The sequence below is a fragment of the Lynx canadensis genome, chromosome F2 (assembly GCF_007474595.2).
Source record: "Lynx canadensis isolate LIC74 chromosome F2, mLynCan4.pri.v2, whole genome shotgun sequence".
Classification (NCBI taxonomy): Eukaryota; Metazoa; Chordata; class Mammalia; order Carnivora; family Felidae; genus Lynx; species Lynx canadensis.
In genome coordinates, this window is record NC_044320.2 from 1,652,134 (window position 1) to 1,678,924 (window position 26,791).

Genomic DNA, 26,791 nt, shown 5'->3' on the forward strand with positions numbered 1-26,791 from the left:
CATCAGGTCAAGTGTGAGTCTCATCAGCTCTAAAGTCTCAAACATCAACACGCAACCCCTGCAAATTAGGTGCGGATGAGGCGCCCGCTCAGCAAGAGGCCGAGTGGGAAGGAAACCGCGCTGGCCCTTGGATTTCACCGAGGGAGGGGGGCTGCGTCACCGTCCTCCTGCCAACCCTGGCCGGGACTGCAAGGGCCCCCACGTCCTTCAGCGCAGGGCTCCACTCGCGCGAAACTCGAGGCTCCGACGCCCCTGCGCCCGCCCCACGGGTGCACAGGGAGAGGCCGCCCCGCGCCCCACCCACCGGCTCCGCACCGGCCCGCAAGGCCAGCGAGAGGCCCAGTCAGTCCTCCAGGCTGCCTAGAGCGTCCCGGAAGTGGCTGGGGGGAAGGCGGCCAGGCGCGGACCGGCGGCGCGGGGAGAGGCGGCACTTCCGGCGGTGGCGGCGGCCCGGGTTTGCAGGTGAGCGGGACCGGGGGGCCGGGGGGGCTGGGGGGCCGGGAGGTGGGTGGGGGCGCCGCGCAGTCCGTGCTCCCCGGGCGGAGGCTCCTCCCGTCCCAGCCCCGCCGCGGGGCCGCCCCTCGCAGACCCGCGGGGACCCCGCTCGAGGAAAGCATCGGCCACGGGCGCCCCGCCCCCTGGCGCAGACTTGCACTATTTTCGGTTTTCTTTCTTTGGGTTGTTCCCGTGCCCGGGACTGAGCTTCCACCCCAAACGTGGTCCCGGGAGAGAGACGCTCTCAAAGCAGGCGTGTCCTCAAACCCGACTGCCCCTCGGCTCTGGGTTCCCGCGGGCGCCCCGGGTGTGGCCGTTGCGCCACGCAGACCCACCCCCCCAACCCCGCGACGCGCCCCGCGTTTCTGCGGTCCCGGCCCTTCCTGCCCCTGCACGCTACGGCTGCTCCCAGGGGAAGGCGGTTGCTCATTTTTTTCTCCTGAATCTCTGCGGCTCTTTTCTAAGGACAGGTCCTCCCCCCACCCCGCCCCGCGGCCCCGTCTCTGGCCCTTTATGCCCTCTCCCCAGCTTCTTCTCTATCCTTTGGGCACAGGAGGATAAGATGTTCACGTGCACGTTCGTGTGCTTACTTTGAATTCACAAGGCTACACCCCCACCCCACCCCATTCTCTCTCCATATTAGGTTACCCTTTGGTTTGAGAAGTTGTTTCGGAATATCGGAGTATCTGCCTTTCAGTTGTAAAGGGAGTTTTGCCTCGCAGGCTGGTCCACAGTGCCCTCAGCTACCTTATGTTACTCTGCACACACCTGCATGTGCACAACAGGAAACGTCCTTAATGGCCCCATTTCAGGCGCTGAGCCTCCTCCAGGAGGCCTTTTCCACAGTCCCAGCTCCTCCTCCTCCTCCTCCTCCCCTCCTCCCCCCTCTTCTCCCTGCTGTGCTTAGAGTTAGTTCCTGTCAGGTTCCAGGCCCCTCCTTCCTGGGGTGCTGTCATATGGAACTCTCTTAGGGGTGGGTGGTGGCCTTTTACTTCCCCCGGTCTAGGTCCAAGCAGTCCGCTCTCACACTGTCATTCCCAGTAACTAGGATAAAGGTAGGATCCGTAAAGGAGCAGCACCCTCACTTTGCAGACCAGGAGACTGACCCAGAAGGGGGAGGGGCACACCCAGAGCTGGCTGGTGATGTGCCTAGAGTTTGAGCTCAAAGGGCTATGTTTTTATGCTCCGCATAGGCTAGTCTTTGGCCTCACGGTCTGCATATCTGTGGGAAGACACGGCCCAAATAAGGGCTTGGGTGAGAGGTGGGCTGGGGAGTTGCTAGAAGCCCGTGGTGAATACTGCCTGTCTTTCATCGCGGGACAGGGAGCAGGCTGTAGCTGGGGAGGGGAGTGAGGGCCACGTGACCAAGTCATGAAGGAAGCGAGGGGACCCTCCCGGCAGACACTGCACGGCTTGCGGGCCGGTCGGTATCAGGGCACCAGCTCTCTACTCCTTGCAGGCTGGAGGATGTCAGTGTCTTCGCAGGTGAAGTGTGGTGGGTAATCTCGAAGGGTCCAGCAGGGCTGCCTCTGCTCCGCCCCGCAAGTCTGCTCCGCGAGGCAGGGAGGGCTGGGGTGTTTGGGCAGATGTTAGGAAAGAGCGGAGCTGTCTGGCCTGAAGGAGCTGTGATGGCCGAGAGGTCACTTGTCACCTGGTAGGGCCGGGAAGAGCCAGCGCACCCGGCGGGGCGGCCTTCCGGGTGCCGCGCCACCTGGGCCAGCTCACGTGCTGGTCTCCCCTGCCACGCTTTGGTTTCCGCTGCAGCTTCCCAGCGGGTCTAGACTAACGGGGGCATGTGTGCAGGTGGCCCAGGCGCGTGGTCAGTAACGTTCTTTCTCCCCTTGTTCTGCTTTCCAGTTCCTAAAGCGAGGCATGTGGGACCGTGCCGTGAGCCCAGAGGGGTGTCCCCAGCACAGGCGGTACAGCCTCGATTAACCAGAAACCGGCTCCCAGGACCCCTCTACTCTGTGGTCCATGTTTGAAGGGAGGGGCTGCCGTTGTCCTCCTGAGAGAAGGCCAGAGGTTCCAACAGTGTGGACGAGTAGGGGCGTCGTGACACCGGTCGTCTCCTGCGGAGAGCACCGGGAGCCGCCAGCGTCGCTAGGAGCCCGGAAGCCGAGGCGCCGCTGACGCCGCAGGGAGGGACGGAGGAGCAGCGGAGGCTCACGGTGGCCCCGGGGTCAGAGGGACGGGGCAGGCAGGGGCGGGAGCAGAGGAAAGGGGCGGGAGAGGCAAGAAGTCCGCCAGGCCCCGCGGCGAGCGTCTCCCCACCCACCGGGGGCAAGCCAGCCTCCGCATGGCCTCCAAGCAGGCTGCCGGCAGGAGCCCGGGGGAGAAGCGCAAGAGGGTGGTGCTGACCCTGAAGGAGAAGATCGACATCTGCACGCGCCTGGAGAAGGGGGAGAGCAGGAAGGTCCTGATGCAGGAGTACAACGTGGGCATGTCCACCCTGTACGACATCAAGGCCCACAAGGCGCAGCTGCTTCGGTTCTTTGCCAACTCGGATTCCAACAAGGCCCTGGAGCAGCGGCGCACCCTGCACGCGCCCAAGCTGGAGCACCTGGACCGCGTCCTGTACGAGTGGTTCCTGGGGAAGCGCGCCGAGGGCGTGCCCGTGTCGGGCCCCATGCTCATCGAGAAGGCCAAGGACTTCTACGAGCAGATGCGCCTGACGGAGCCCTGCGTGTTCTCTGGCGGGTGGCTGTGGCGTTTCAAGGCCAGGCACGGCATCAAGAAGCTGGACGCGGCCGGCGACAAGCAAGCGGCCGACCACCGGGCGGCAGAGCAGTTCTGCGGCTTTTTCCGGAGCCTGACCGCCGAGCACGGCCTGTCCCCGGAGCAGGTGTACAACGCTGACGAGACCGGCCTTCTCTGGCGGTGCCTGCCCACCGCCAGCCCGGAAGGCGGGACGGCGCCCGGCGTCAAGCAGAGCAAGGACAGGCTGACCGTCCTCATGTGCGCCAACGCCACCGGCTCGCACAAGATCAAACCCCTGGTGATCGGGAAGCGCGGCGGCCCCAGGGCCTTCCGGGGCATCCAGCACCTGCCGGTGGCGTACAAGGCCCAGGGCAACGCCTGGGTGGACAAGGAGATCTTTTCCGACTGGTTCCATCACATCTTTGTTCCCTCGGTGAGGGAGCACTTCCGAGCGGTGGGCCTGCCCGAGGACGGCAAGGCCATCCTCCTGCTGGACGGCGCCCGGGCGCGCCCGCGGGAGTCCCAGCTGGTTTCCGACAACGTCCTCACCGTCTTCCTGCCCGCGGGCGCCACCTCCTCCATCCAGCCCATGGACCAGGGCATTCGGAGAGATTTCCTGAGGAATTTCATCAACCCCCCCGCCACGCTGCAGGGCCGTCACCCCCGTTACAGCATGAACGATGCCATCGTCAGCGTGGCCTGCGCCTGGAGCGCGGTGCCCCGCCACGTCTTCAGCCGGGCCTGGAGGAAGCTGTGGCCCGCGGTCACGTTCGCCGAAGGCTCGTCTTCCGAGGAGGAGCCGGAGCGTCTCCAAACGAAGCCTCACGACCAAACTTTCGCGCACATCCTGGAGCTCGGGAGAGAGGCCCCGGCCCGCCCCGGCAGCCGGCTTCACCGGGGCGCGGCCGCCAAGGGAGACGGGCTGGGATGCGAGGCCGGGGAGGGCCTGGCCCCGTCCGCGGGGGGCCCAGAGCAGGTGGAGAAGGACGGCGACGAGGCGGCCTGGGAGCAGGCGGCCTCGGCCTTTGACTCTGTCGTCCGCTTCGCCGAGGGACAGCCCTGCTTCACGGCGCAGGAGGTGGGGCAGCTGCGCGCGCTGCGCTCGGTGTTCGCGAGGCAGCGGCAGGCGAAGGGGCGGCGCGTGGCCCTCAGGGCCGCGGTCAAGCTCGAGGCCCCCCAGGAGCTCTCCCCTCTGCCCTGCTCGTCCGCGGCGGCCGAGGACTGATGGCTGGGGGCGCTGCAGAGCCGGGCAGAGCTCGCCCGGGAGGCTGGGCGCCCGGTGGGGGGTCTCGGCGACTTGGGGCGGCCCATCCCGCGTGTTCTGGTTCGTCGCGGGCCTGTCGTGTTTTCTGGCGCGTGAACGTGAGGAGCCCCTCTGGAAGGGTCCGCCAGACCGAAAGCCTAGCGGAACATCCTGTGACCGGAGCCCAGGACCGTGCCGGGCGGACTCTGGCCTCGTGCGCGCTGGCTGAGCCCTGCTGTGTGTGCGGGTGGAGACGTCTGTCCGTCCGGGAGGAGAAAAGCCGGTCCTCGGGCCAAGCGATGGCAGTACCTGCGGCCACTGGACCGGGTCAGCGTCACCCACGGCCTGCCCCTCCGTCCCCTCGGGCCCGGGTCTGCCGTGTGGCCGCCATCCCTGCGTCAGGTGGGCGCGACGGCTGGGACTCCGCTTCTGACCGTGAGTCGGCAGAGCCCTCGCCTGCGGCTTCGAAGGCACACGTCGTCACCCTGCTCGCGTGTCCCTACTTCAGCCGCGGGCTCGCTCAGCCGCCCCGGCCTCCCGCGCGTTCCTCCTGGGACCCCAGGGCGTGGGGGCCGCACGCTGCGCTGGCGTGACGGAGTCACTTCCCACAGCGCAGGCAGGACCGTCCCCCCGGGCTGCCCGCTGCCCCGAGGGGCCCGTGGCGCACCGCCGGCAGGCCTGGTGTCCGGGCTCCAAGTTCACCATTCGCTCCCGGGGATTCCGCGCTTCCCGCCTTCACGCTGACGAATCTTGAGGAGGCGCTCGGAAATGAGGCTGAGGTTTGCGCACACGCGACCCGGCGCTGGAACGAGCTGCTTAGGTTTCTAGCGATGCTTGAACTCCTGCGGTCGGCCCTTCCCACCTCTGTGCCGCGTGTGGGCAGGAGCCGGTGGCACCACCTGGCCGTGGGAAGACGCGGTCCCTCCTGTGTCTCCCGGATGCTTCCGGCCTCGCCGGCACCGCTGTGGCCCCTTGCCGGCCGTGCTCCCCTCCCCACGTGTCCTCTCACCTCCGTGCCCCTGGATTCACGGTCTGGTGGCCGAGCTGGCGCGACGTTTTCCTTCCTCCGTTTGCCGTGTGTCCCTCCGGGAGCCGCGGGAACGGTGCTTGGCGTGCGGCCGGTCCCCCCGGTGCTTTCACGTCTTTCTGAACACGGGAGGCGGCCGCTGCTGCCGTGGGGCAGCACGTGGGCCGTGCGTGCTTTCTGTGCACGTGTGAAGATGGTGAACTAAGCACGGGCCTTTTTAAGAGTCTCGTCGCCGAGTCCTAGGGCCGGATGGCTCCAGGCAGGGCTGTGTCGCTGTCGCGTCCTCTCCTTCGTGTGTGTTGGGGCCGCAGCTGTCGAATCGCAGCTGCTTGCGGCCTGGAGGGAAGTTAGGTGTCGGGAGTCACCGGAGCGCTGCCCTCGGCGGTGGCGACGGGCAGCGGAGAGGAGGACGGACGTCCTGAAAAGCTCTCCCCGCATAGCCCGGCGTGGTTCTCGACTGTGCTGGGCGGTGTCGTGAGGGAGGGGAGAGCAGATAGGGTTCCTGGCCGCCTCCTAGGTCCCCTGTGGATGCCTTGTCCCCGTCAGACCCTAGACCCCAGGCCATGGATTCAGCGCCCTCACCACCTGCCCCCGTCCTGGCCGTTTTGGAACCTAACAATAAATGCTCGTCACCAGATGGCCTTTGGGGGGGGGGGGGTGTGTCTGTCCTCCAGGCGCTCCTTCCAGAACCAGCCACGGTGCCGCGCTGCTCGGAGGTTCTGGGCGGAACAGGACAGGCAGGCCTCTGGCGAGCAAGCTTCCCTGGACCGCAGACCGAGGTACATGGCCACGTGCAAGGGCCCGCACAGGCCTCCACGCCCACCTGTCCTCCGAGGGCCCTCCCAGCTGCTTGCCCATCCCTCCTTGCCCAGCTTCGGGCTCGGTGGTCAGAACGTTTTAGCCTCAGAATCTTTTTTCCCAAACATTGCTGGGTGGAACCCTGTGAGACTGGATGTGAAATTGGAACAGGGTAGAACCAGTCCCCCCTTCCCTTCCCCCCAGTTGCTACTGAGGCAGGAAGCCTGGGCTCCCTGTCCCTGCGAGCCCTGGCCCGGAGCCCTGGCCATCTTGTCCTTCTGGCCCAGCCTGCACCCTTCTGCTTAGTCCCACCTGGGCCGGAAGGCAGCCCGGGGCCACGGCCGTCAGACGTGGTTCTGGAGGGAGAGGGGTTGGAGGCGGGGGTACGCAGAGAGGCAGGCTGGGCTCTTTCCTGGCAGCCCGTGCCGCAGGGGGAGCAGAATTTGGGGCGAACGGGACCCACCCACGCTGCCTCCGAGGGCCCGCCTGAGCATCTCTGGGGAGGAGGTGCCCCGGGTGCCAGCTGTGGCGGGCTCTCCTGGCGTGGGAGCATGCTGACGTTGGTTCGCAGGCGTGATGTGTGTCAAGTGCCCGCCCTGTGCTGGGCGTCGTGCTCAGCCTGGGGCCGGCGGGTGATCGGACAAGGCCCCTGTCCTGCCTTCAGAGAGCACAGGTTTCCCGAGAAGGGCCGGAAGTTGGGGAGGCCGGAACACAGGTGAGGGGCGGAAGGTGGCTCGGTGGGGGTGTTAGGGGGTCCACGAGGGCGGTAAAGAGAACAGAGGTCCTGCCTGCGTCAGCCCCGCCCAGCAAGTCCAGGAGGGGATCCAGGGCAGTGAGGCGGCCGCGTGCGTGCAGCCAGGCTCCTCTGCCATTTGTCACATGTGGCTCCCGCTTCACGTCAAGACTGGCCTTCCAGTCCCCATCCTGGTGTCTGCTTCCAGCCACCGGGAGCGGGAAGTGTAGCACCTCCTCCAAGAATTCCCTCAGCTGGCACACATCCCTTCTGCTCCCGTCCCTCGGGCCGGGTCCCAGGGGCATCTGGGCCTGCAGTTGTGGAGGACGCGAGGGCCCACGCTGGGGGAGCAGCCCGGGAAAGCCGGGGCCAGGTCTCCTCACCCCCACCCCCACCCCCCACTCAGGGCCTCGGCCCTGCTCCCCAAGGCCATGGGGGGCCCGTGTGTCAGGAGGGCCCGGGGTGTGGAGGCAGGGGGCGGGCGGCGTGTGGGCCTCCACTCGTGGGGCAGGGACCCCGCACTGCAGCAGGCCCAGAGGGCTGGAATTGCTGTCCCCACCCACCCACCCCCGGGGCCCAGGCCTTCCACAAAAGGACTGACTGCGTTTGCACAGAGGGTGAGGTTCGAGGGTGCTTGCGGAAAGTGGAGCTCGCAGAGAACAGCACGTGGGGGGAGCGGGGGATCCACAGGGGACACAGGCTGAACTGTAGGCTGGTCAGGGAGGATCTCAGACACCGATCTCAGGAGCTGTTCTTTCAAAGGAGCCAAATTTGGTTGGATTAGTCAGGGAAGCCGTTCACGCCCAGGGCGTCAGTAGTGAAGACAGCAGAGCACTCGGCCGGCAGGGAGAGGAGCTCAGGGGCAGGGAAGACAGCCGGAGCCTCTGTCCTCCCAGGGTGACTGTGGGCGAGCCCAGGGCTGCGCCCCTGGCCAGCAGCGGGAGGCTGGAGCGGCCGCCCCACCGCGCCCAAGATGGGACTGGTAACACGATCCGGCCTGGGTGGCCCGTGCCCGGAACTGCTACAGCACATTCCCTAAAGCGACTAGTCTCCTACCTGGACGTGCAAGGAAACAGCCCATGTGGCCCAGGCCCCAGGAAACAAAGGCCACAGAACCGGCAGTGTGTGAGTTAGATTGAGCAGAGGAGACTTGAAAGTGGCCGCCGTAGATACAGTCAGAGGAAAGAAAACCAGCATCAAACAGGGAAGGGAAAGTAGTGAAGGAAGGTGCCATCGCAGCGACGCAACTAACGGAACCAATGAAAAGATCAGAATTAAGTAAAAGAACCAAGTGGAAATTCTGGAGTTGTAAAATACAGCAACCACGATGGAAGGTTCACTAGAGGGGCTCAACGGTAGCCATGAGCCGGCAGAAGAAGATCCATGATCTTGGCCTAGAGACCCACAGATCACACAACGCAAAGACAGTGACGGGAAAGGAGCAAACGGTCTCGGAGAAACGGGGACCCCCAAGTGCACCGTCGGAGCCGCAGGGCGGGGAGGGCAGGAGACAGAAGGGAAAGAATACGCAAAGAAACAGTGGCTGAAAATCCCCAGATTTATCAGGAAACGTCCGCCGACAAGTCCAGCCGGCTCGGTGAGCTCCAGTGGGACCAACGCTACGATCCCCGAGTCCGGGAAAGCCCTCCCTGGCCACGAGAGCGCCCCACGAGGCTGGCAGCTGACCCCAGGCGCGGGGACGGCATCGTCCGCGTGCTCGAAGAGAACCCACAGCCAAGACTCCTGCGTCCACCAAAACCGTCTTTCCGGATAAAGAGAGAGAACGACGTTTGCGGATACACAAAACCCGAGAGAGTTTGGTACCAGTGGACCCACCTTCCGAGAAACACTGAAGTTCCTCAGGCTCAAAGCAAGTGACCCTGACAGTAGTTCAAATCCACTCAGAACAAAAAGAAGCTTGGGGAAGACAGTTCTGTCCTGATGGGAGACCTAGGACACCGTGTCCAGTTGACCCTCGGACATCTCTGCGGTTGGGGCGCCCCCCCCCCCCCCCGCTACCCTTTCCTCTGGCAGCTTCTCTAAAAGGCATGCCATCGCACAAGGTGGGCGTCTTGGCCCCGTGTCGTTGAGTTCATCGCGTTTACGGTGTGCTGTGTCTCATGGTCACACCGGGAAGGGGTGTGGGGCTGCCGTCTCCAGCAGGAAGTGAGCGAGGGCACATCCGAAGTCCGTTCTGGCCGGCCTGAGAGCGGCTGCCCAGGAGGTAACTCAAAAGTAGCGACGGATGCATCACAGGAATTAAAGTGCTACGTTAGAAGAAAACATAAAAGCAGCAGATGAGGGCTGGAGGGACCGGAAGGCCCGGGACCCTCAGCAGCGGCACCTTCCGGCCTCCCTGGCCCTGGCTGAGGTGACAGCGTGGCCCCCGTTGTGCAGAGCAGGGGTCGAGGCCCTGAGCTGGTCCGCGCCACGGCAGAGGTCTTGCTGCGGCCCCTGGAGCCCGTCATCCCGCAGAGGGGGGCCCCGGAGTGCGCCAGCCGCGGCCGTGCTCGTGGCCTCAAGGGCCAGCGCTGCTGTGCTCCTGGCCGCTTGTCCCTCTGGGAGCCAGGAAGGACGCCGTGCCGCCACTGCCGTTTCAGGCCGCGTGGAACCTCCAGGCACACTGATTTATTTAAAATTGACCTTTGTCAGTAAACTTGCCTTAGAGGATGTGCTCTACGTTTTGGCGACGAAGCGCGTCTTGCGATGGAGTGAGACAGGCTGCTGTTGTGCAGGCACCCACACGGGGCAGCGTGCGCTCACCTCCACCTGTCCCAGCGGGGGCCCAAGTCCTCACCTCCGCAGACGGCGCCCCCTGCCACCTGTGCCCCTCTGTCCCACCCCAGCGGTTTCCAGGGGGTCAGGCATGCGGAGCAAGATGAGAGGTCTCCCACAGAGCGCCGGGAAGGGCGCTTCGGGGCAGGGGGCGCGGGGTGGGGTGGCTCCCCGCGGTGCTGCAGGACCCCGGAGGGGCGGATTGCCTCCTCCCCCGGCCAGTCCCCGCCCTCCAGCCTGACGCTGGGTGTGCTCCCTGCTCGAGGACTGGGGTCCTGGATGTCTACACCTGTGCCCATCCATCTGGACAGGGGACTTCCGGGAGGCCGGGACAAGCTTCTTACTGGACGCCATGTGGGCCTGGCACAGAGGAATATTCAGGGAGGCAAAGGCGGGGGGGGGGGGTGGCAGCAGTTCTCATGACCAAGAAAGTTCTTGGCTAGGAGCCACAGGACAGGAGGTGTGGCTCTGGCCACCCAGTCCCCAAGACTGTGCGTGCACCCCACCCTCCAGTCCCAGAGACCCACGGGGTGGCAGGAGGGAGAGGGAGCCGGCTCCGAGGAGCGGACGCCGAGTGGGCACAGCTAAGAGCCAGACCAGGTTTAGGGACCCGGCTAACCGCGCGGCAGAGAAGGTGGGCGGCATCACAGAGCCAACATGGACTCGGGAGCCAGCGGGGCCTAGGACAGTCTCACGTGCCCAAAGTGAGCAACGGTGGCTCTCCCAGCGCCTGTAGCTGAGGATGTGGGTCACGTACTCATTTCTCAGGTCTTTATCGAGGCTCTTCGGGTCCTGGGGGCTGCCTGGCCGCTGGGACGGAGGTGATCGGGATGAGGGCTCAGAGAGCTCGCGGTGTCGCCCGAGGCAGGGGGTGCTCAGCCTCGGAGCAGGGATTGGGATGCAGGAGAGGCCTGTGGGAAAGCAGCCTGGAGAACAGAGAGGGCTTCGTGGAAGTGGCAGGCGTAGAACTGGGGCCCGGGAGGGTGTGTAGGAGTTCTCCCGCCGAAGTTGGGAGCGGTGCCCTGTGGGCAGACCAGGGGTGAAGAGGCTGGTCCGGAAGGGTACAGTGGCTCGCAGGGCAGGAGTGGCCCCCAGGTGGGGTGGCCACCCAGCAGGACAGGACCCTTGAGGCCCAGCGGGTGGGGTCATGGGCTGCCTCCCACCCTGCCCTTCCCAGTACTGCTCTGGCATCTGTCTGGGCTCCTTCCTCGCCCCTCCCCATCAGGGCAGCCGGCCAGGGAGCCCCCGTCCCCCGGTGCTGCGGCTCTCCTTGTCCAGGGGGCAGGTGACACCCCTTCACTGTTTCAGGCTGTGACTCGTGATGACTGAGAACCTGCGATCCGCAGCAGGATCTCTGGGAGAGGCAGAATCTCGGGGAGGTTTTGGATACCCTAGGGACCTGAGTTGAGTTGACTGAGGGACCCTCGGATGGACAAGAGGGAGCCTGGGCAGGAAGGCGAGGCCCTCGGGAATGTGACTGTGGGACCACCTACTGATGTAGGGCCCCTGTGTGGACGTGGCCCCCCCAGAACTGGACATCGGAGCACGGAGGTCACCAGGCTGCCTGCTCGGGAGAAGCCCCACAGTAGGGCCAACGGCCTGGGCTCGGCCACCCAAGACGGACATGGCCTTCTCTGGTCCTTAGGTTCTGTTGGAAATGAGAAGAGGTCTGGGGCCTGCCAGACCCCCTCCCCCTCCGGTGCAGACAGGTGATGGGCTGGGGGCCAAGGGGAGAAGTAAAGGGGGTGGACTGTGCTATTGTCATTTGTCAGGAGGTTACCCAGCTGGGGCCAGTCCCCTCGTCTGGACAGCCACCAGGTGGGCCAGGCCGTGTCCCAGGCGGTGGCCCTGTCTGGCTATAGCCCGCCTGCTGCTTTCCTGGGTTAGCACCTCTCCGGCCGGCCCCGGGCAGCGAGGGGCTCTCTCCTCCACCTCAGAGGCTTCTGGGCCCTTAGGGGACCCCATGTCCTGGTTTGCCGGGGGTGGAGCTGGTAGGCACCTGTTGTCTGGGCATAATCGTCAGTAACACCCCTTCACTCTCCAGGGTCTGAGTTTGGACAGTACATTTCCTGGGGACACCCCGCGGAGGCCCTCTCTTCACGTGATGCCCCCACCCCCGGTCAAGCACGCAGGCCATCTCACGCTACGGAGGCAAGCCTCGGCCTGGCCCGTGTGTTGACAACCATCGTCACGAGGTCCACCTTGAAACGTGAACCGTGGGCTCGCTGGGCTGGGCGGGCCCGGTGCGTGGTGTTGCCGTGGGCGCATCAGCTGCTCTGGGGGCCCGAGGCCAGCACTGTTTGCAGCTGGTCCGGAAGTGGCTCATAGACCCCGTCGGGGAGGCTGCAGGGGACTTTTGAGCACGTGGCCCCCAAAGTCAGTGTGAGCCCCCACCAGTGAGGGGGCCCCTGTGGCCCTCAAGCCAGTGGAGGAGGTGCTGTGTGTGGTGACACTGAGGTGGCTGGGGAGGGAGGCGGATACACTTCGAGACCTATTTCGAGGGACCTGATCTGCACAGGCAGGGACTCGGCCGCCGGGAGGAGGGGAGTCCAGTCTGGAGACGAGCATGTGGGGGCGGCCCACTGATCGCCCCGGGTCAGTGCCCCCCTCACCTGGTCGTTGTGGGCTGGCACTTTCCCTTCTCCCTCCCCCTTCCCTGCCAGCCACATCCCTGTCCCGCTTTCTGCTTTGGGCCCCGCTGCTGCAGGGGGCAAGGGTGGGGGTCCTGGCCGGACACGGGGAGGGGGGTGGCAAACGTGGCGAGACACGCAGTCTGGGGGGGAGCTCTGGCCTCCCCGGCCGGAGGCTGGTGGGGGGGCTGGTGGGTCCCTGGGGCCACCTCCCACCCCTCTGGCCAGCCCACCAGAGCACGCTCCTGCTTCCCACTCGAAGACGCCATTTTGCCCTTTCTAGGGGGCAGTGATTTTAATAAACGGCTTTTTTTCTGTGAGCCCAGAGTGTGAGGCTTCCTCTCAGCTCAGGAAGATGCCTGTTGCCAGCAGCTCTAACGAGGGCACCCATAAACCTCTTATTTGTGGCTCCAAAAATGAGGTCATGGGCTCTCACTGTACTTCATTATTTAATTAAACAGATATTAAGACAACACAGTGGGGCCGGGGCTCCAGGTGAGGGGAGGTATCAGAGGGAGGAGCCCGGGGCTGCGGGGAACGTGCTGGGGGTTCGGTTCGTTCCCCCACCCCACCCGCCCTGCGCCCTCGGAGGTGCCGACCCTGTGGCCTCCCGGGCTGGGCCAGCCGTGCCCTGTGCAGGACCCTCCGCCCTGGCCCGCCCACAGGCTTTTGACTGCGTGGAGGATGCTGGCCTGCACAGAGAGCTGCCCCCACCCCCGGCTGCCCTGCAAAGAGAATTGCCGGCCCCCCACCCGCCACCTCCGGAAGGACGGGAGATTCACGCGCCCGCGCCCGTTTTACTGCCGCGGAAACAATTAAGTTAATAAAACAGCCTTCCTGTTTCTTGAGCTCCATCAAAGACCATCAAATTGTCTTCTCCAGCCTGCCGTCTGCCAGGTAATAAATTGTTACGGGCTTCTCTCTCATTAGTATTCACGTTTTCTGTCCCTACTCTGGGCGCCGCTGGGCAGCACTGGCGGGGGGGGGGGGGGCAGAGTAGAAACCGAGTCGGGATTTCCGTGCCACTGTTTTCCCAGGGAGGCAAGCCTGGGAGAGACGGGGGCACGTGGCTGAGCTCGCAGGAGGGACCGGCCAGAGGGCGGAGGGCTGGGGCGGTGGGGAAGCACTGGGAGTCTTTTGCTCAGTCCTTCTGTCAGCAAACATTTACTGAGCACCTACTATGGGCAGTCTAGGCCCCGGAAAAACCGGGAGGGGCTGGGAGGTCAGACACCCCTCCTGCCCCACCCCTGGTAGTGCAGAAAGAGGCCCTGGGAGGCAGGGCTCCGGGAGCCGTGTCCTCCCTCCCGGCCCAGTCGGGCGGGGTGAGCCCGGGCCGAGCTCTGGGAAGCCGTCCGGGCCTGCCTGCCTCTGCCCACCCCCACATCCCTCCTCTGTCCCTTTCATCACATGTTCGGAGCCCGGGGAGCCCGGGGACTCTGCTGTGCGTGCCGGCAGGCCCCTGTGGCACAGGGCTCCCGGCCAGGGGGAGACAGTCAAGGAGGGAGGCCGTGGCTCTCGCCGCGTTTGCCATGGGCCTAAGAGGGTCAGAGGCAGCCTTCTGGAAGAGGTATCAGCCAGGAGTGAGGACCAGGCCGTCCAGCGACATGGCGCCCACAGACAGGACCTCGGTCTTGCCCTGCTTTCTCGGGTTTGTGCCTGGGTGTTTTGAGGCCTTGACCTGATAAATCTCTTTGTGCAGCCAAGAGCGCGCTGCCTTTGCAGTCACAGAGACCTGGGTCTCAGTCTTACCCCTGCCACATATGTGACCCTGGACCTGAGCCCTGAGACCTGTCTTCCTCCAGGACAGCTGGGAGGCCAAGTGAAATAACATGTGGGAGCATGTCCACCACAGAGCTGGCACTCACCTGGGCTCAGCAAACAATCATTCTCTCATTCATTCACTCCAGTCGTTCATTCACTCATCCATGAACCCCCACCCATCCACCGAATCATCTACTCACCCTTCTACTCACTTATCTAGCCTCTTACCCAGCCAAACACCTATGCATTAACTCATTCACTCACCCACCTACCCACCCACCTACCCATCCGTCCATCCATCCATCCCGCTGTGATTTTGTTCACTCCTAGAGCTTAACTCCATTAGGTCTCCTTCACTCTTGGGAACCACTGGGCCCATGCCTTTCCCATACTTAGAACAAGAGTCCACGTGTGTTCCCTGTCGATCACCTCCTGCATTCACAATCCCCTTGTAGGTGTTCCTACCTCAGAGATGGGAGCAGAGGCCCAGAGAGAAAGGGCAAATTGCTGTCAGGCTACAGATCAGCCCAGCTGAGATGCTGGGCTGCTTCTCAGACTGTGCAGAACCTTCTTGAATGTCCTCCACTTAGACTTCTCCTCTGCTCCCTGTGGGGACCAGGATGTGCTGGGCCCTGGCACACCCTATCTTGCTGCGTCCAGTGAATGAAAGTATTCTCACCCCTTTGCAGGTGGGGGGCCTAAGGCCCAGAGGAGCCGGGTGCCCTGTGTCCTCTCATCTGGGCACCCACTGGGAGCAGGGGCAGCCCTTCAAAATCCTAAGTCATGTCCATGGCTGGCCCACTGCCCTGGAAAGTCTCCTGGGCCACCAAGAGATCATGGCCCAGAAAATCTCAGAGATGGAGAAAAGGCTCTGGAGCCTTGGGGTGGTGGGTGCGGGTCTTTTAGTAACAAATCCACACAGCCAGTCATCACCCCACTTCTTCCCATACAGCTGTTCACCTCCTCAGACAGCCCAGAGATTTCTGGCATTTGCATGCCAAGCCACAATGAGGGACTTGACCTGGCCCCACTCCCTGAATCAGCTGCCCTTGGTCCCCTGGCCCAGACGGTAAATGGAAACATCCATCAGCAGCCACGGCGTCCAGGTGACCACGGCAATGTGGGCAGAGGGGACGTGGTGGGACCAGAGTGGGCAGGTCGAGTGTGCCCCATTCCAAACAGAGGTGCCAAGGCCTATGCTCCAGCCTCGTCCGATGGGCACTGAGACTTCCTGGTGCAGAAGTGCTGGTGGGTGGGGGCTCACGATGCCACCCTGGGAGGTGCCCTCACTCTACCATCCAGAGTCACCCCATGAAACTGGGGGCAGTCAGCACGGGGCCTCTCTTGGGGTGTCTGCTGCCCCCTTGACCTGGTTCTCTGGTCCCCTCACCCCCGTGCCGGTTCATCCCATCCTCCTCGGGGGATTTGTGTCCGCCTTGTGCCATTCCTGGGCACCGGGGCACTTGAGGGGCCATGATCTGAAGGGGGTGACAAATATGTCACCAGCCAATTCCAGAACATTCAAGAGCCTTAGGACCTGGCACGTGTGATGTGCAGGGGCGGCATCACTGAGGGCTCTCTGGAAGGGGCCACGAGCCAGCGGCAAGGAGGGATGGGCAGTCTAGGTGGGGGTGCAGCATGGGCAGAGGCAGGGGGCTCTCCCAGGCCAGACAATAGAGGACAAGGGGAACATGTGTGGAGGGACTCAAGCAGGGAGACACCACCTCCTTATCCATGCTTGGCAGCAGCTTCCAGAAACACACACTCATGCCCGTGTCCTAGGCTGTTGGACTCCTGACACTGGGGCCATTGGTGCTCCGAGGCAGCTTCCTGTCTCCTTCTTCACCCCCACAGACACCCTGGCCTGCCCCCGGCCCGGGAACTGCCCACTCCTGGGGACAGGCCCTCTCCTGGGGACCACGCCCACTCTGGGAGGCCACGCCCACTCAGAGGACCACGCCCATTCCAGGGGACCTCACCCACTCCCGGGGACCACGCCCACTCCTGGGGACCTCGCCCATTCCAGGGGACCTCACCCACTCCCGGGGACCACGCCCACTCCTGGGGACCTCACCCACTCTAGGGTACCTCACCCACTCCCGGGGACAGGACCACGCCCACTCCTGGGGACTTGCCTTCTCCTGGGGACCACGCCCACTCCAGGGGACCACGCCCACTCCCGGGGACCTCCCCACTGCCGGGGACAATGCATGTTTCAGGAGTGAGGGGTCGGTCTCTGCCCACCCTGAGTCTACCAGCCAGCTTGTGCTCTCAGGGTGAGGGACCGAGCAGGACCCTGCCCTGCCTGCCCTCTGCCCCGGTGTGAACTCTTCAGCACAAGCTGCTGGGCTATGCAGCCAGGCCGTGTGGTCACCGGTCACAATCTTCTTTGCCTTATTTGAGGCCCACGCCACTTAGTGGTGGGGACCTCGAGGCCAAGACAGTGAGCAAACAGGACTCCTGGGCCCAAGGGACCTTGTGCACTGCTGGTGTCTCTCTGCTCCTCCTTACAGCCTGGCCCAGTGCCCGCCCCCACCTCAGCGCCGCCCCTCCCCCCCCCAGAGCAGCCCACACAGAGAGGAGGAGGGGGGGCTGGGCCCGGGGAGCACACCCCAGGGAGGAGCCCAGGAGCAGGAGGAAAACCGGCAGAAAATGCACAGAGGTGGGATTTTACTGTCGTGTGCGCTTCGGGGCTTGACAGTGCCTGGTGCACAGAAGGTGCTCAGGGGACTCCCGCCTCCCCGCGGCCGCCCGCGCCCGCTCGCTGTCTGCCCTGCCCTCAGCCACCCGCCTGGCCACTGGTTGTGGCCACAGAGGATGGGCTCCCTGGGTCCCGCCTGCGTCCAGCTGTGAGGTCCTGCAGTTCAGGCGCCATCACACCGCACTCACGTGGCAGGCGGGGGGATGGGTCCGGCGCCCTCCCCTAGACATACCTGGACCCCTTAGAGGGGACAGCGGGCACCCACAGGGGCAGCGTACCGGTGAATGCTGTCACGGGGGGGGGGGGGAAGCCCTCAGCCAGGGTGACTTGGGACTGCAAATTCCAGTCCCACCCCTCCCTGGTTGTCACCTCCCGTGGCCCCTGCTCTGCCACCCTCGGCACTTGCCGCCCAATGCCCGGTGCCTTCGTGCTCCCCGCCCCTCTGCCCAGCCCCGCCCCTCCTGCTAGGCCCTGCCCCCCAGGACCCACCCCCAGTGGGGGCAACCAAGAGGGCCAGACGGTGCCAGCCTGGTGCAGGCCGCGGGGGCGGGGGACACAGGGGCTCAGGGGTGCGCCTCCTTCCTTGCCTCTCCTCAGTGACCCTAAAGTGGACGTGGGGACCCAGCAAGGGTCACGGGCAGGATCACAGGCAGGAGCTCGTGAGGTCATGCTGGCCCCAAGGAGGCCCCAAGGAGGCCAAGGTTCAGCAGTGCCTCAGCGACCTGGCCTGGCCTGGTGGTCCCTCCAGACCAGAGGCAGCTGGCCTCATCCCTGAAGGTCTACCAGGGGGGCAGGGCGAGGGTGTGGGCGTGGCCGGGAGGGGGTGTGGCGGCCACCAGAGCTGTGCTCCCGCTCTGACCAGCCGCGTGGTCTTTCTGAACTGTTTTCCAAGCCTCAGGGACGATCAGCCTCAGGTGACAGGCAGCCTGGGGGACAGGGGCTGGCCTCCCCCTCTAGGACCTCTAACCCATAGAGACGAGAAGGGGGCAGTCAACCTGGACCACAGCCCTGCAATCCTCCCCAGCCCCGGCCCCCCCACCCTTCTCCCACAGAGGCTAGAGCACATCCTCATCTGACCTGGAATAAGTCCCCACGGCCCCCAGGCCACAGGCCCTTCACGGCTGGACCTCGCGGCTGGACCTCCACTTCTTTTCAGGATACTCAATGCCTCCCCTCCTCCCAGGGCTCCTTCCTTCTGCTTCTCAAAAATGGCAAGCTTGTCCCTGCCTCAGGGCCTTTGCACATGCTTTCCCCTCAACCTGGAAAGCTCCCTCTGAGTCCATTAAGGTCCCTCCTCGGAGGCCTCACCCGCTATGGTGCACCTGCTGGGGACCGGTTTCCTGGTGTAGGCGTCTGTCTCACCAGGCCGGCACAGAGGGGCTCCTCTCCTGGCTGACCCTCAAGGGCCCCAGAACAAGGGTGGCCCGCCAGGAATCAACCCATGCAATACAGACCTTGTTCCCTCTTGGTTGGAAAAACCAATTGTAAAAAAAAGTATCCTCTAGTCACCTGGGAAAAAGCGAACATGGTCAGGCCTTGGACCCGAGCAGGGACTGTGCACATTTTTTAAAACGGTTATTTCTTCTGAGAGAGAGAGCAAGCGGGGGAGGGGCGGAGAGAGAGGGGGACAGGGAGAATCCCAAGCAGGCTCTGTGCTGGGCCCCACGGTCCAGGGATCATGACCTGAGCCAAATCAAGAGTCCGACGCTCACGACCGAGCCACCCAGGCGCTGCTGAGCAAATTTTTTGGCGTAACAAGTAATGTTTGTTTATACTTCCAAAAGGCTTTGTTTCACTGACGCATAACGAAGGATTTGCAGCTAAAAGGCTGTGGTGCCGTGGGATCTGGGGTGGGCTCTGAGATGCTCCAGGACAAAGGGGAGAACCAGGAGATGGGGCAGGGGAGGAGGGGTGCGGGGCCCTGATCCCACCTTCCCTACCTGTGTGCGCTGCGTTCGCCCAGGGAAGCGCCTTCCCGGAGGCACCACCGCCCGGAGCCTCCAGGCTGGACCACACCTGCCACCTCGCTCAGCGGGGCTCCCCAGGCCCAGGCCCAGGGGCTCTTCCCCTGCCCCCACTGCCGCCGGGGCTCCACAGTGTGGCTGCTCCGCGCGCGTCCCTCGGACCCACAAAGGCCTCTTTCCCCTGAGGAGGAGGCCCCAGGAGGTGCCCGGTGGGGGGGTGGGAGCCAGCCACTGCCGGTGGTGAGTGACTGCTGGTGGGCCTTTTCTGTCCCTCTGGACCGCATGGGACCAGCACAGGGATGGAGGGGGAAGGAGGGGCGGGGTGGGGGTGGGGGGCGATGAGGAGGGAGGCGGGGCCGTGCAGAGGGCGTGGCCCCCACGCTGGAGGCTCGGCTCTGGGTGGGACGCCGCGCTGTGTGACTCCCTGTCCTGCGGCCTCGCCACCCGCCTTTGCCCCTTCTTCCCCAGCTTCGTGCCACCACGTCCCTCCGGCGCACGGACACAGCCTCGCACCCCCTCCGTGGCAGCGGCTTCCCCCCAAGCCCTTCGGGAACGGGGCGGGGGGGGCAGAGGCTCGCCCCGCTGGACTGGCCCGAGGACTCCGGGTCAGCAGCCCTCTCAGCGCGGGAGGAAGCCAGACATCTCCAGACTCCCTGCGACACGGGGGAGCTCGGGAAGTCCTGCTCTGCCCACCCCCAGCGCGTGTGCGGAGACCAAGGCCTGGTCCGGCGGGAGTTCACGGCTCTGGGCTTCGGTGCCCCCTGAGCAGTGACCGCTCCCTGCCACCTCTCTGGTCCCGACCAGACCTTCCGGGCACATGGGCCTTTGGAGGTGGAGAAGGCCAGTCCAGGGGGCTGCACGTGTGGGTTGTCCCCACAACTGCCCGGTTTCACCGAGGTTCCCCAGGCGCCCCGGGGCCACTGACCTCTCCCCGTGCGCTGCCCAGCCAGCCAGTGTGCCCGCCTCTCTGGGCCGTGGGCGGGAAGGCATCGTCCCAGAGGACAGGCTGGCGACCCTGGCCCGTGGGGACTTGGCCACAGCCCTCTGCGTCGGCCAGCCGTCCTGGAACTGGGCTCCGGGACCGAGCCCCACCTTCTGGCCGTGGCCGGCTTCAGTGGGACCGGGCCTAGCCGGAGGCACAGCAGGGTGGGTGGGCAGGTGGGGCTTCTGTGCGATTCTTGGGCTCCTCCCACGGCCCCCAGACTGAGACTAGGCTGTAAGGCGTGACTGTCGCCCCTCTGTCACACCCTCTCCAGCTCCAGGGAAATTCTCCAGCCCGGGCCCAGGGGACATGTGAGCGGGGGCACCCCCACAGGGCCCTCGCAGACCAGGGGCTTTCTTTGTTCTCTCGCCTGGTCTGCACAGCGCCCTCTGCTGGACGCAGGAGGGAGTGCGGGCGACTCCAACCCACAACCTGGGCCGCAGCAGCTGCGAGGGTGCTGTCAGCCCGCAGTCGGGCGTCTGCTGAGCCCGGCCTGGGTGGGCGCGTGTCTGTCTGGGTGGCTGAGGGATGGGGTGAAGGCCAGGCCTCCCGCCCGGCCTCCGAGGGGCCCCTCGTTTTCTGGGCCAATACTCTCCTCTCCTCCCATCCCTTTGGTGGCCTCCTCTCCTCTTCTGCCTCCACTGTCCACCGCCCACGGTCAGCCGGGTCCCTGTCACTGCCCACAACACTGCGCCCTCCAATACCCCCACCCCCTCCCGGCCTCCTCCCCACCTCAGGGAGACCCCAGCGCCCAAGCACGGACCCCCATGTGGTCCCAGAGCTCCTCAGGACTTCGGCAGGCCAATCCCGCTGGGCAACTCTGTGCCCACCACAGGGCAGCCATGTGCTCCAAAAATGTCAGAAGAAATAAACGGAAGTCACAACTGCAGAGGAGGAAGGCACACCTGAGGTCCCGCAGAATATGGACAGGTGTGGGCCAATCAAGACCCAGGGGGAGCACGGGTGCCCAATGAGACTTCCTCCTGACAGCAAGGACAGCAGGGTCACATCCAGCCCGCACTCCTGACTAGGCTCCAAACCCAGGCACAACCCTGACCCTGGTGACACCCTGAGCCTTCCCTTGGCCTCTGTACTCTCTCAGCTCTTGAGAAAGACAAGATCCGGGAGCCTGGAGCCCTGTGTGTGTTTCACTCTTAGCCTAGAGAAGCCACGAGCCTGTGCTGGCCTCCTGCGTCCTCCCCGGTGTGGACTCAGTGCTGTCCCCTGCCAGAGCACTGCCCCTGTCACGGCTCCAGCCTGGAGTGTGGTTCCAGGCCCTTTGGGTGACAGGGGGCTCGTGCTCCCCACGAGTCCACACCCCAGCCACTCCCGTTGGCTCCTGGGGGAGTGGCCAGGGCTGTGCTTCCCTGCACAATAGATCAGGTCCAGGTTGCACGGTGAGCAGGGGCCCGTAGGGACCGGAGCTGAGACCCCTCTGTGCCAGACTCCACCCTCAATGGCCACGAGTCTTTAGGGTCCAGTGGCCACCTGTCCGGGCACCAGCTGGCCTGTGGCAGCAGAAGTCAGAAGGCTGTAGGTCCCAGGGTGGGGGTGAGGCTAGAGAGCCAGCCGGGGGCCTCCCGAGGGGCCGGGGAACTCTCCTGTCTCAGCAGCATCTTGCCGGGCCCTGGGCTCGTCTGGACACAGCTCCCACCCGGAGGGGCCTGTAGATACACGCGGGCTGAGCCCCGGGGCTGCGGGGCTGCGAAACAGCCCGAGAAAGCTTCCCAGAGGGGACTCTCGGAAGGCAAAAGAGCCCTATGAGGGCAAAGGGCCAGTGTCCAGGAGGGCGTGGGGCCATCAGATAGGACGGGGTGGAGTCCGCACGGAGGAGGAGGCCCAGATCCCTTCTGAAGTGCTCTCTTTTCCTCCCTCCCCTGCCCCCACCCCCACGGGCAGCGTGCCTGCAGCCTGACCGACAACCAGTGAGGAGCTGAGGCCCCCTGCCAGCAGCCACATGGGAACTGAGGACCAGATGTGTCCTGGGTCCCTCCCTCAAATGATGCAGGTAGCCAGCTTCCGGGGGGCCCCGAGCAGAGCCCCGAGGGAGCCCAGGGCCTCCAAGTTCCTGCTCCTTCGACGAGAATACGATGATTGCTCCGGGCAGCTCGTGGATAGCAAGCATCCCTAACACGCCCCGTCCCGTGGGCACCCCCGGACTCCTTCGCTCGGGTGGCACCCCCGGCTGCTGTGAACACTGGCCGGGAACAATTTGCAGGGCTCCTTCCTCTGGAGAACAGCCCTTGTCAGTGAGGGACCGCCGCTGGGCAGATGGAGGTCACTGACTGGCAGAGGGTGACAGGGGGGCGGGTTGGCCCCAGGAAGCCCCAGGGCCCCAGGGAGCCAGGCTCAGCCTCTGGAGCGCCAGTGGGGTCGCCGGAGCTGGTCTTCAGCTGAGTACAGCCCTTCCTCAGCGCTGCCCCCCGTCCTGCCTCTCCTGAGAGCCCCCCTCAGCGAACCACTGGAGCGGACGTCTTCACGCTAGGCCCTGCTTCTAGGGAGCTGACTGGGGGTCATGGCCACCCTCAGCCATTGCAAGAGGCTAGCCCTTGGGGTCCAAGCCCATGGATGATGGGAGGGCCTTGTCTTTGAAGTGCTGTTGGGGGACAACTCACAGCTGGGCACATGGTCAAATTTGTTCTGCCCAGGGCTTGGCTCAACGCCCCCTCACACGGAGGGGAGCAGGGGGCAGGTGAGAAGGAAAAAACTTGGCCAACATGCTCGAAGACCCCGGTTCAGCCTCCTTTTCCTGCTGGCGCAGGGCCAGGCCTCCCTGGGGAGGAGCTCAGAGAGGGAGAGAGAGAGAGAGAGAGCGCACACGGGTTGGTGGAGGCAGGGGTTTCGCCCCGCAGCCCAGACTGCAGCTGGGTGCCAGGGCTCGGTGACATCTCTGTGCCGCGGTGATTCAGCAGATGACCACCCCCAGGGCACTCCTCTGTGCTGGCAGCCTCCCTGCGTGGGGAGCACTATGCCAGCACGGGCGGGGCCCACAATTCTGGGTGCTGGAGCTGGCCTGGCGGAGCAGAGTCGCAATGTGGGGGCGCCGTCAGGCCAGGCAGAGGCTGCTCGGGCTGATGGGGGCTCCGCCTGCCTTGGGGCACCTGCCAGACCCAGTCCTCCCCGTGAGGTGGCTGGGGTGGTCTCTACCCAGCCTGGCCTCCCGGAGATCCCTCTTATTGGATGTGTGCCCTCCCCGGAGCTGAGCCATCTGAACCCCTGGACCTCCACAGCCCTCAGCACCCCCACCCTGAGTGAGAGCCCCCCGTGAATGAGCCCAAACGCCTCCAGGGCAGATATGATGAGTCACTCCTGCACTCCCCCGTGTGGCCAAAGCAAATCACCAATGAAGATTCGCTGAACACGAAGGTGAATCTGTGCCTGCGACTGAGGACGGGGCAAATTAGCTCTTGCCCTGCGAACCTCAACCCTGCAAGGTCCGGGGCTCCCTTCAGAGCCTCTTGACCCTTGTCTGGATGGAGGGGAAGGCTCGGCAGGACGGACACTCGCAGGCTCACGTAGCTGCCCATGCTCGGCCACACTCACCATCCGCCCGCTCTTTAGTAGCTGCTCTGGGACCTGTCCCTAGGACACCAGAAGACCAGTGGTTCCTCTTCCGGTCCCTGGAGCCCTGATGCACACTTTTAGAACACTTCGTGGGCTGTGCCTCAGAGGTCTGCCTACATTCGACTCTGTGAGGGCTGTGGTTTGATCATAGCCATCCTTAGACTCCAAAGCTTGAACAGATGGCTGGGCAGAAACTGGGTGGGGAAGGTCTTGCTAGATGGAAGAATGGAAGGTCAGGTGGTAGAGGGAAACACGGAGAAGGGTGGGAGAAGGATTAACTGTGATTGTGGTGTTCGTGGTTGTACAGACGATAAGGGTGGTCAAAATGGGGATGGGCTGTTGGGGATCAAGAGTATTGATGATGAAAGTGGTGACGATGACGTCGATGGTTATAATAAAGACATCACCAACAAGGATGGTGTTATTGACCGTAATGATGGGAAAGGTGACCATAGAATGGTGGTGATGATCACATCATCATGATGAGAAGGATGTGGCCAGGGAGGGAAAAAAAGGATGTGACCACAATATGGAAGGGTTATTAGTGATCATGATGAGGTTGCTAGTGTAGTGATGATAGTGATAATGATAGTGGTGTTGAAGGCATTAAGGATGATGGTTTTGATGGGATGATGACGATGGAGATGGGGATGGGAATATGATGATGGTGATGCTGGTGATGGTGATGGTGGTGATGATGGAGATGATGACGATGGTGGTGATGGTAATGGTGTTGATGGTGATAATAGTGATGATGGTGGTGATTATGGTGATGGTGATGGTGGTGATGGTGATTATGGTGATTATGGTGATGGTGGTGATGACGATGGTGGTGATGGTGATGATGGTGATGGTAGTGATGGAGATGATGACGATGATAATGGTGTTGGTGATAATAGTGATGATGATGATGGTGATGATGGTGATGGTGATGGTGGTGATGGTGATAATAGTGATGATGACAATGGTGGTGATGGTAATGGTGTTGATGGTGATAATAGTGATGGTGGTGATTATGGTGATGGTGGTGATGACGATGGTGGTGATGGTGATGGTGGTGATGGTAGTGATGGAGATGACGATGGTAATGGTGTTGATGGTGATAATAGTGATGGTGATTATGGTGATGGTGATGGTGGTGATGGTGATGGTGGTGATGGTGATAATAGTGATGGTGGTGATGGTGGTGGTGATGATGGTCATCATTGTGGTGTCCAGGGTGATGTGGTGAAGGAGGAGATGACGTTGTTGGTGTCGGTGCTGGAATTGGTGACGGTGGTACTGATAACCGGCACTTGGTTTTGGTGTGAGTGATGAAGACGTTGGCCAGGTAAAGGCCATGGGTGACGATAGGGGTGATAATGGTGGTACCAGGCTCTGAGTGGATTGGGAACTTTTTCCAGGACTGGCTTAGACAGCCGTCCACAGGTTTAACTGCCTGCCGCCCAACCTCCTGCCCCAGATGTGGGCTGGCAGGGGAAGTCACTCTCATTCTCTTACGTTTGTCCTCCAGGGAGGCTGTGGCATGGCCCTGGGCCTCTCCCCAGTGGCAGTGGGTCTTGTGGGAGCGCCTCTCACTGAGGGTGGGATCGGGTCACGGCCACACTGTTCCTAGCACAGGCAGCCTGAGCCTGTAGGTCTGTGGGATGGCCCTCCAGACGCCTCCTCCCGCCTCTCGGGGCTCACTCTCGACTTGACACTGAGGCCCTTGTGGGCTCCTGTCACAACATCTTATTTTTATGGGGAAAAAAGGCAGCATCCACTCGGTTCAGGGAACGTGGTTTCATTGTGTGGCGCTTAGGCTATAAACCGAGGGCTCGTTTCCAGCTGGGGCGTGCAGGGGACTGGCGGCTCCCCGAGCAGCTCCTGCTATGGAAACGGGGCCGTGTGCCACGAATCCCTCACTTGAGGCCTCTGCTCCGGTGATGGGCCCACCTCGGCTGTCTCTGGCCTGGGTGGGGTCCGTGGGCTGGGGCCGGTGGGCTGGGTGGCGCCTAGGGAGGGGAACCCCTTGTCTGCCTGGTCCCCAGTGTCATTCTGTCTGCCTCAGGCACGGAAATCTGACTTCCCACGGCTGAGGCCAGTGTCCGGGGGTGTCCCTAGGTTCCCCGGATTCCCAGACCCTGCCCAGACCAGGTCTAAAGGAGCCCAGACTCCAAGCCCCACCTGTGGGGGACCCACAGGGCCCTGGGGATAGCCCGAGGGTTCTGGGGTCAGTGGGTGAATATCCCTCAGCGGAGGTGGGGCAAGGGCCTGGTTTATACCTCCCATGACCTCAGCGTGCCCCACCATCACCCCTGGGCAGGAGGAGGCCAAAAGAGCAGGCCCTGGAGGCCATGGCGTTAGCGGAGGTTTTGGAAGTAAAGTGGGGAGGGGGGTGCGCCGGGCCCTTGCAGGAGTGGATCTGGGGGCCTGCCGGGCAGAAGGGCCCCTGTTTCCCAGCGCAGAGCGAGCATGTTTATGGGTGTGGGTGCGGTGAGCTGAAGCTGTGGTAGGCGGGGGGCATCCCCAAGGGGCCCTCCATTCTCACCCTGACCTCCAGGGTTGGGGGTCAGACAACAGCCCCCAGGGCCACAGCCAGGGCCCTCCTCCTGGCCTGCTCCTTCTCTCGCCTAGTGGTTTGGCCCCAGCCCCAGCCCCAGCCCCCACAGGGAGCGCCTGGTCTCCTTCTGGGGTGGACCGAGGGAAGTGGTAACGGTGACTGCCCTCTGCAGGGAGGTCTGAGGGGTCAGGCCAGCAGGCATCAGGCCTGCAGCCGGGGAAACTGGAGCGCAGCAGAGGGAGAGGGCATGGTGGGGAGAGGGGAGGAGGGGAGGAGGGGAGGCGAGAGAGCGTGCTAGGCAGGCACGCAGCCGGCAGGTGGCGCCCAGGACTTGGATGGGCCTTGGATGCAGGCGCCGGGTCAGGGACAGAGGAGGACGGAGCAGAGGGCAGGGGCGGCCGTGGGGCTGGGAGAGTGGGCTGCGTGGGAAGACCCCGGAACCCGCCCTGCTTCCACTCAAGGCCCCAGAGCCTCCCCACCCCCAGGTAAGGGACAAGCACAGCACCTCCCAGGGGGACCCCTGCCCACAGGGCGGTCTTCAGGGGGCGCTGACCCCGCCCCCGATGGCTGGCTCCGCCCCTTCCTCACTCTGTGGCCCAACCCGGCCTGAGCCCGCAGGCAGCTTGCCCTCCGCGCCCTGGCCCTTGTCTTAGGGGCCGGGGCCCCCCCTCTGAAATGCTGCCCTTCCAACACCCCCACTCTGGCCAGGGCTCCGCAACTGTGCCTGCGGGCCGGCGCTCTGTGCTGGGGAGAGATCTAAACGAACCCATGAAGGGGAAGAGACTCAGGCAGCGGTTGGGGGTGTGGACATCCATCGTGGTCTGTGCTGTGCACCAGTTTCTCAGCAACCTTGGACATTTCCTGACTCCCGGGACACTG

At 64.0% G+C, this 26,791-nt stretch overlaps 1 protein-coding gene across 2 annotated transcripts; it reads left to right on the plus strand.

Annotated features, from left to right (window-relative positions):
* Window positions 1–420: 420 nt before the first annotated feature.
* Window positions 421–13,330, plus strand: JRK (Jrk helix-turn-helix protein). Of its 2 annotated transcripts, XM_030304130.1 has the most exons (4): window positions 421–462; window positions 2,353–7,435; window positions 7,468–11,477; window positions 11,813–13,330. In XM_030304130.1, exon 2 carries the CDS (start codon window positions 2,792–2,794, stop codon window positions 4,415–4,417), a length of 1,626 nt encoding a protein of 541 aa, XP_030159990.1. In that variant the 5' UTR covers window positions 421–462; window positions 2,353–2,791; the 3' UTR covers window positions 4,418–7,435; window positions 7,468–11,477; window positions 11,813–13,330. The 2 variants fall into 2 exon arrangements, with proteins under 2 accessions (XP_030159990.1, XP_030159989.1); XM_030304129.1 differs by having other exon boundaries at window positions 7,468–13,330.
* Window positions 13,331–26,791: the final 13,461 nt, after the last annotated feature.

Bases quoted from the DNA above. Each gene is read 5' to 3' on its own strand.
- JRK (XM_030304129.1), top strand. From the start codon at position 2,792: ATGGCCTCCAAGCAGGCTGCCGGCAGGAGCCCGGGGGAGAAGCGCAAG.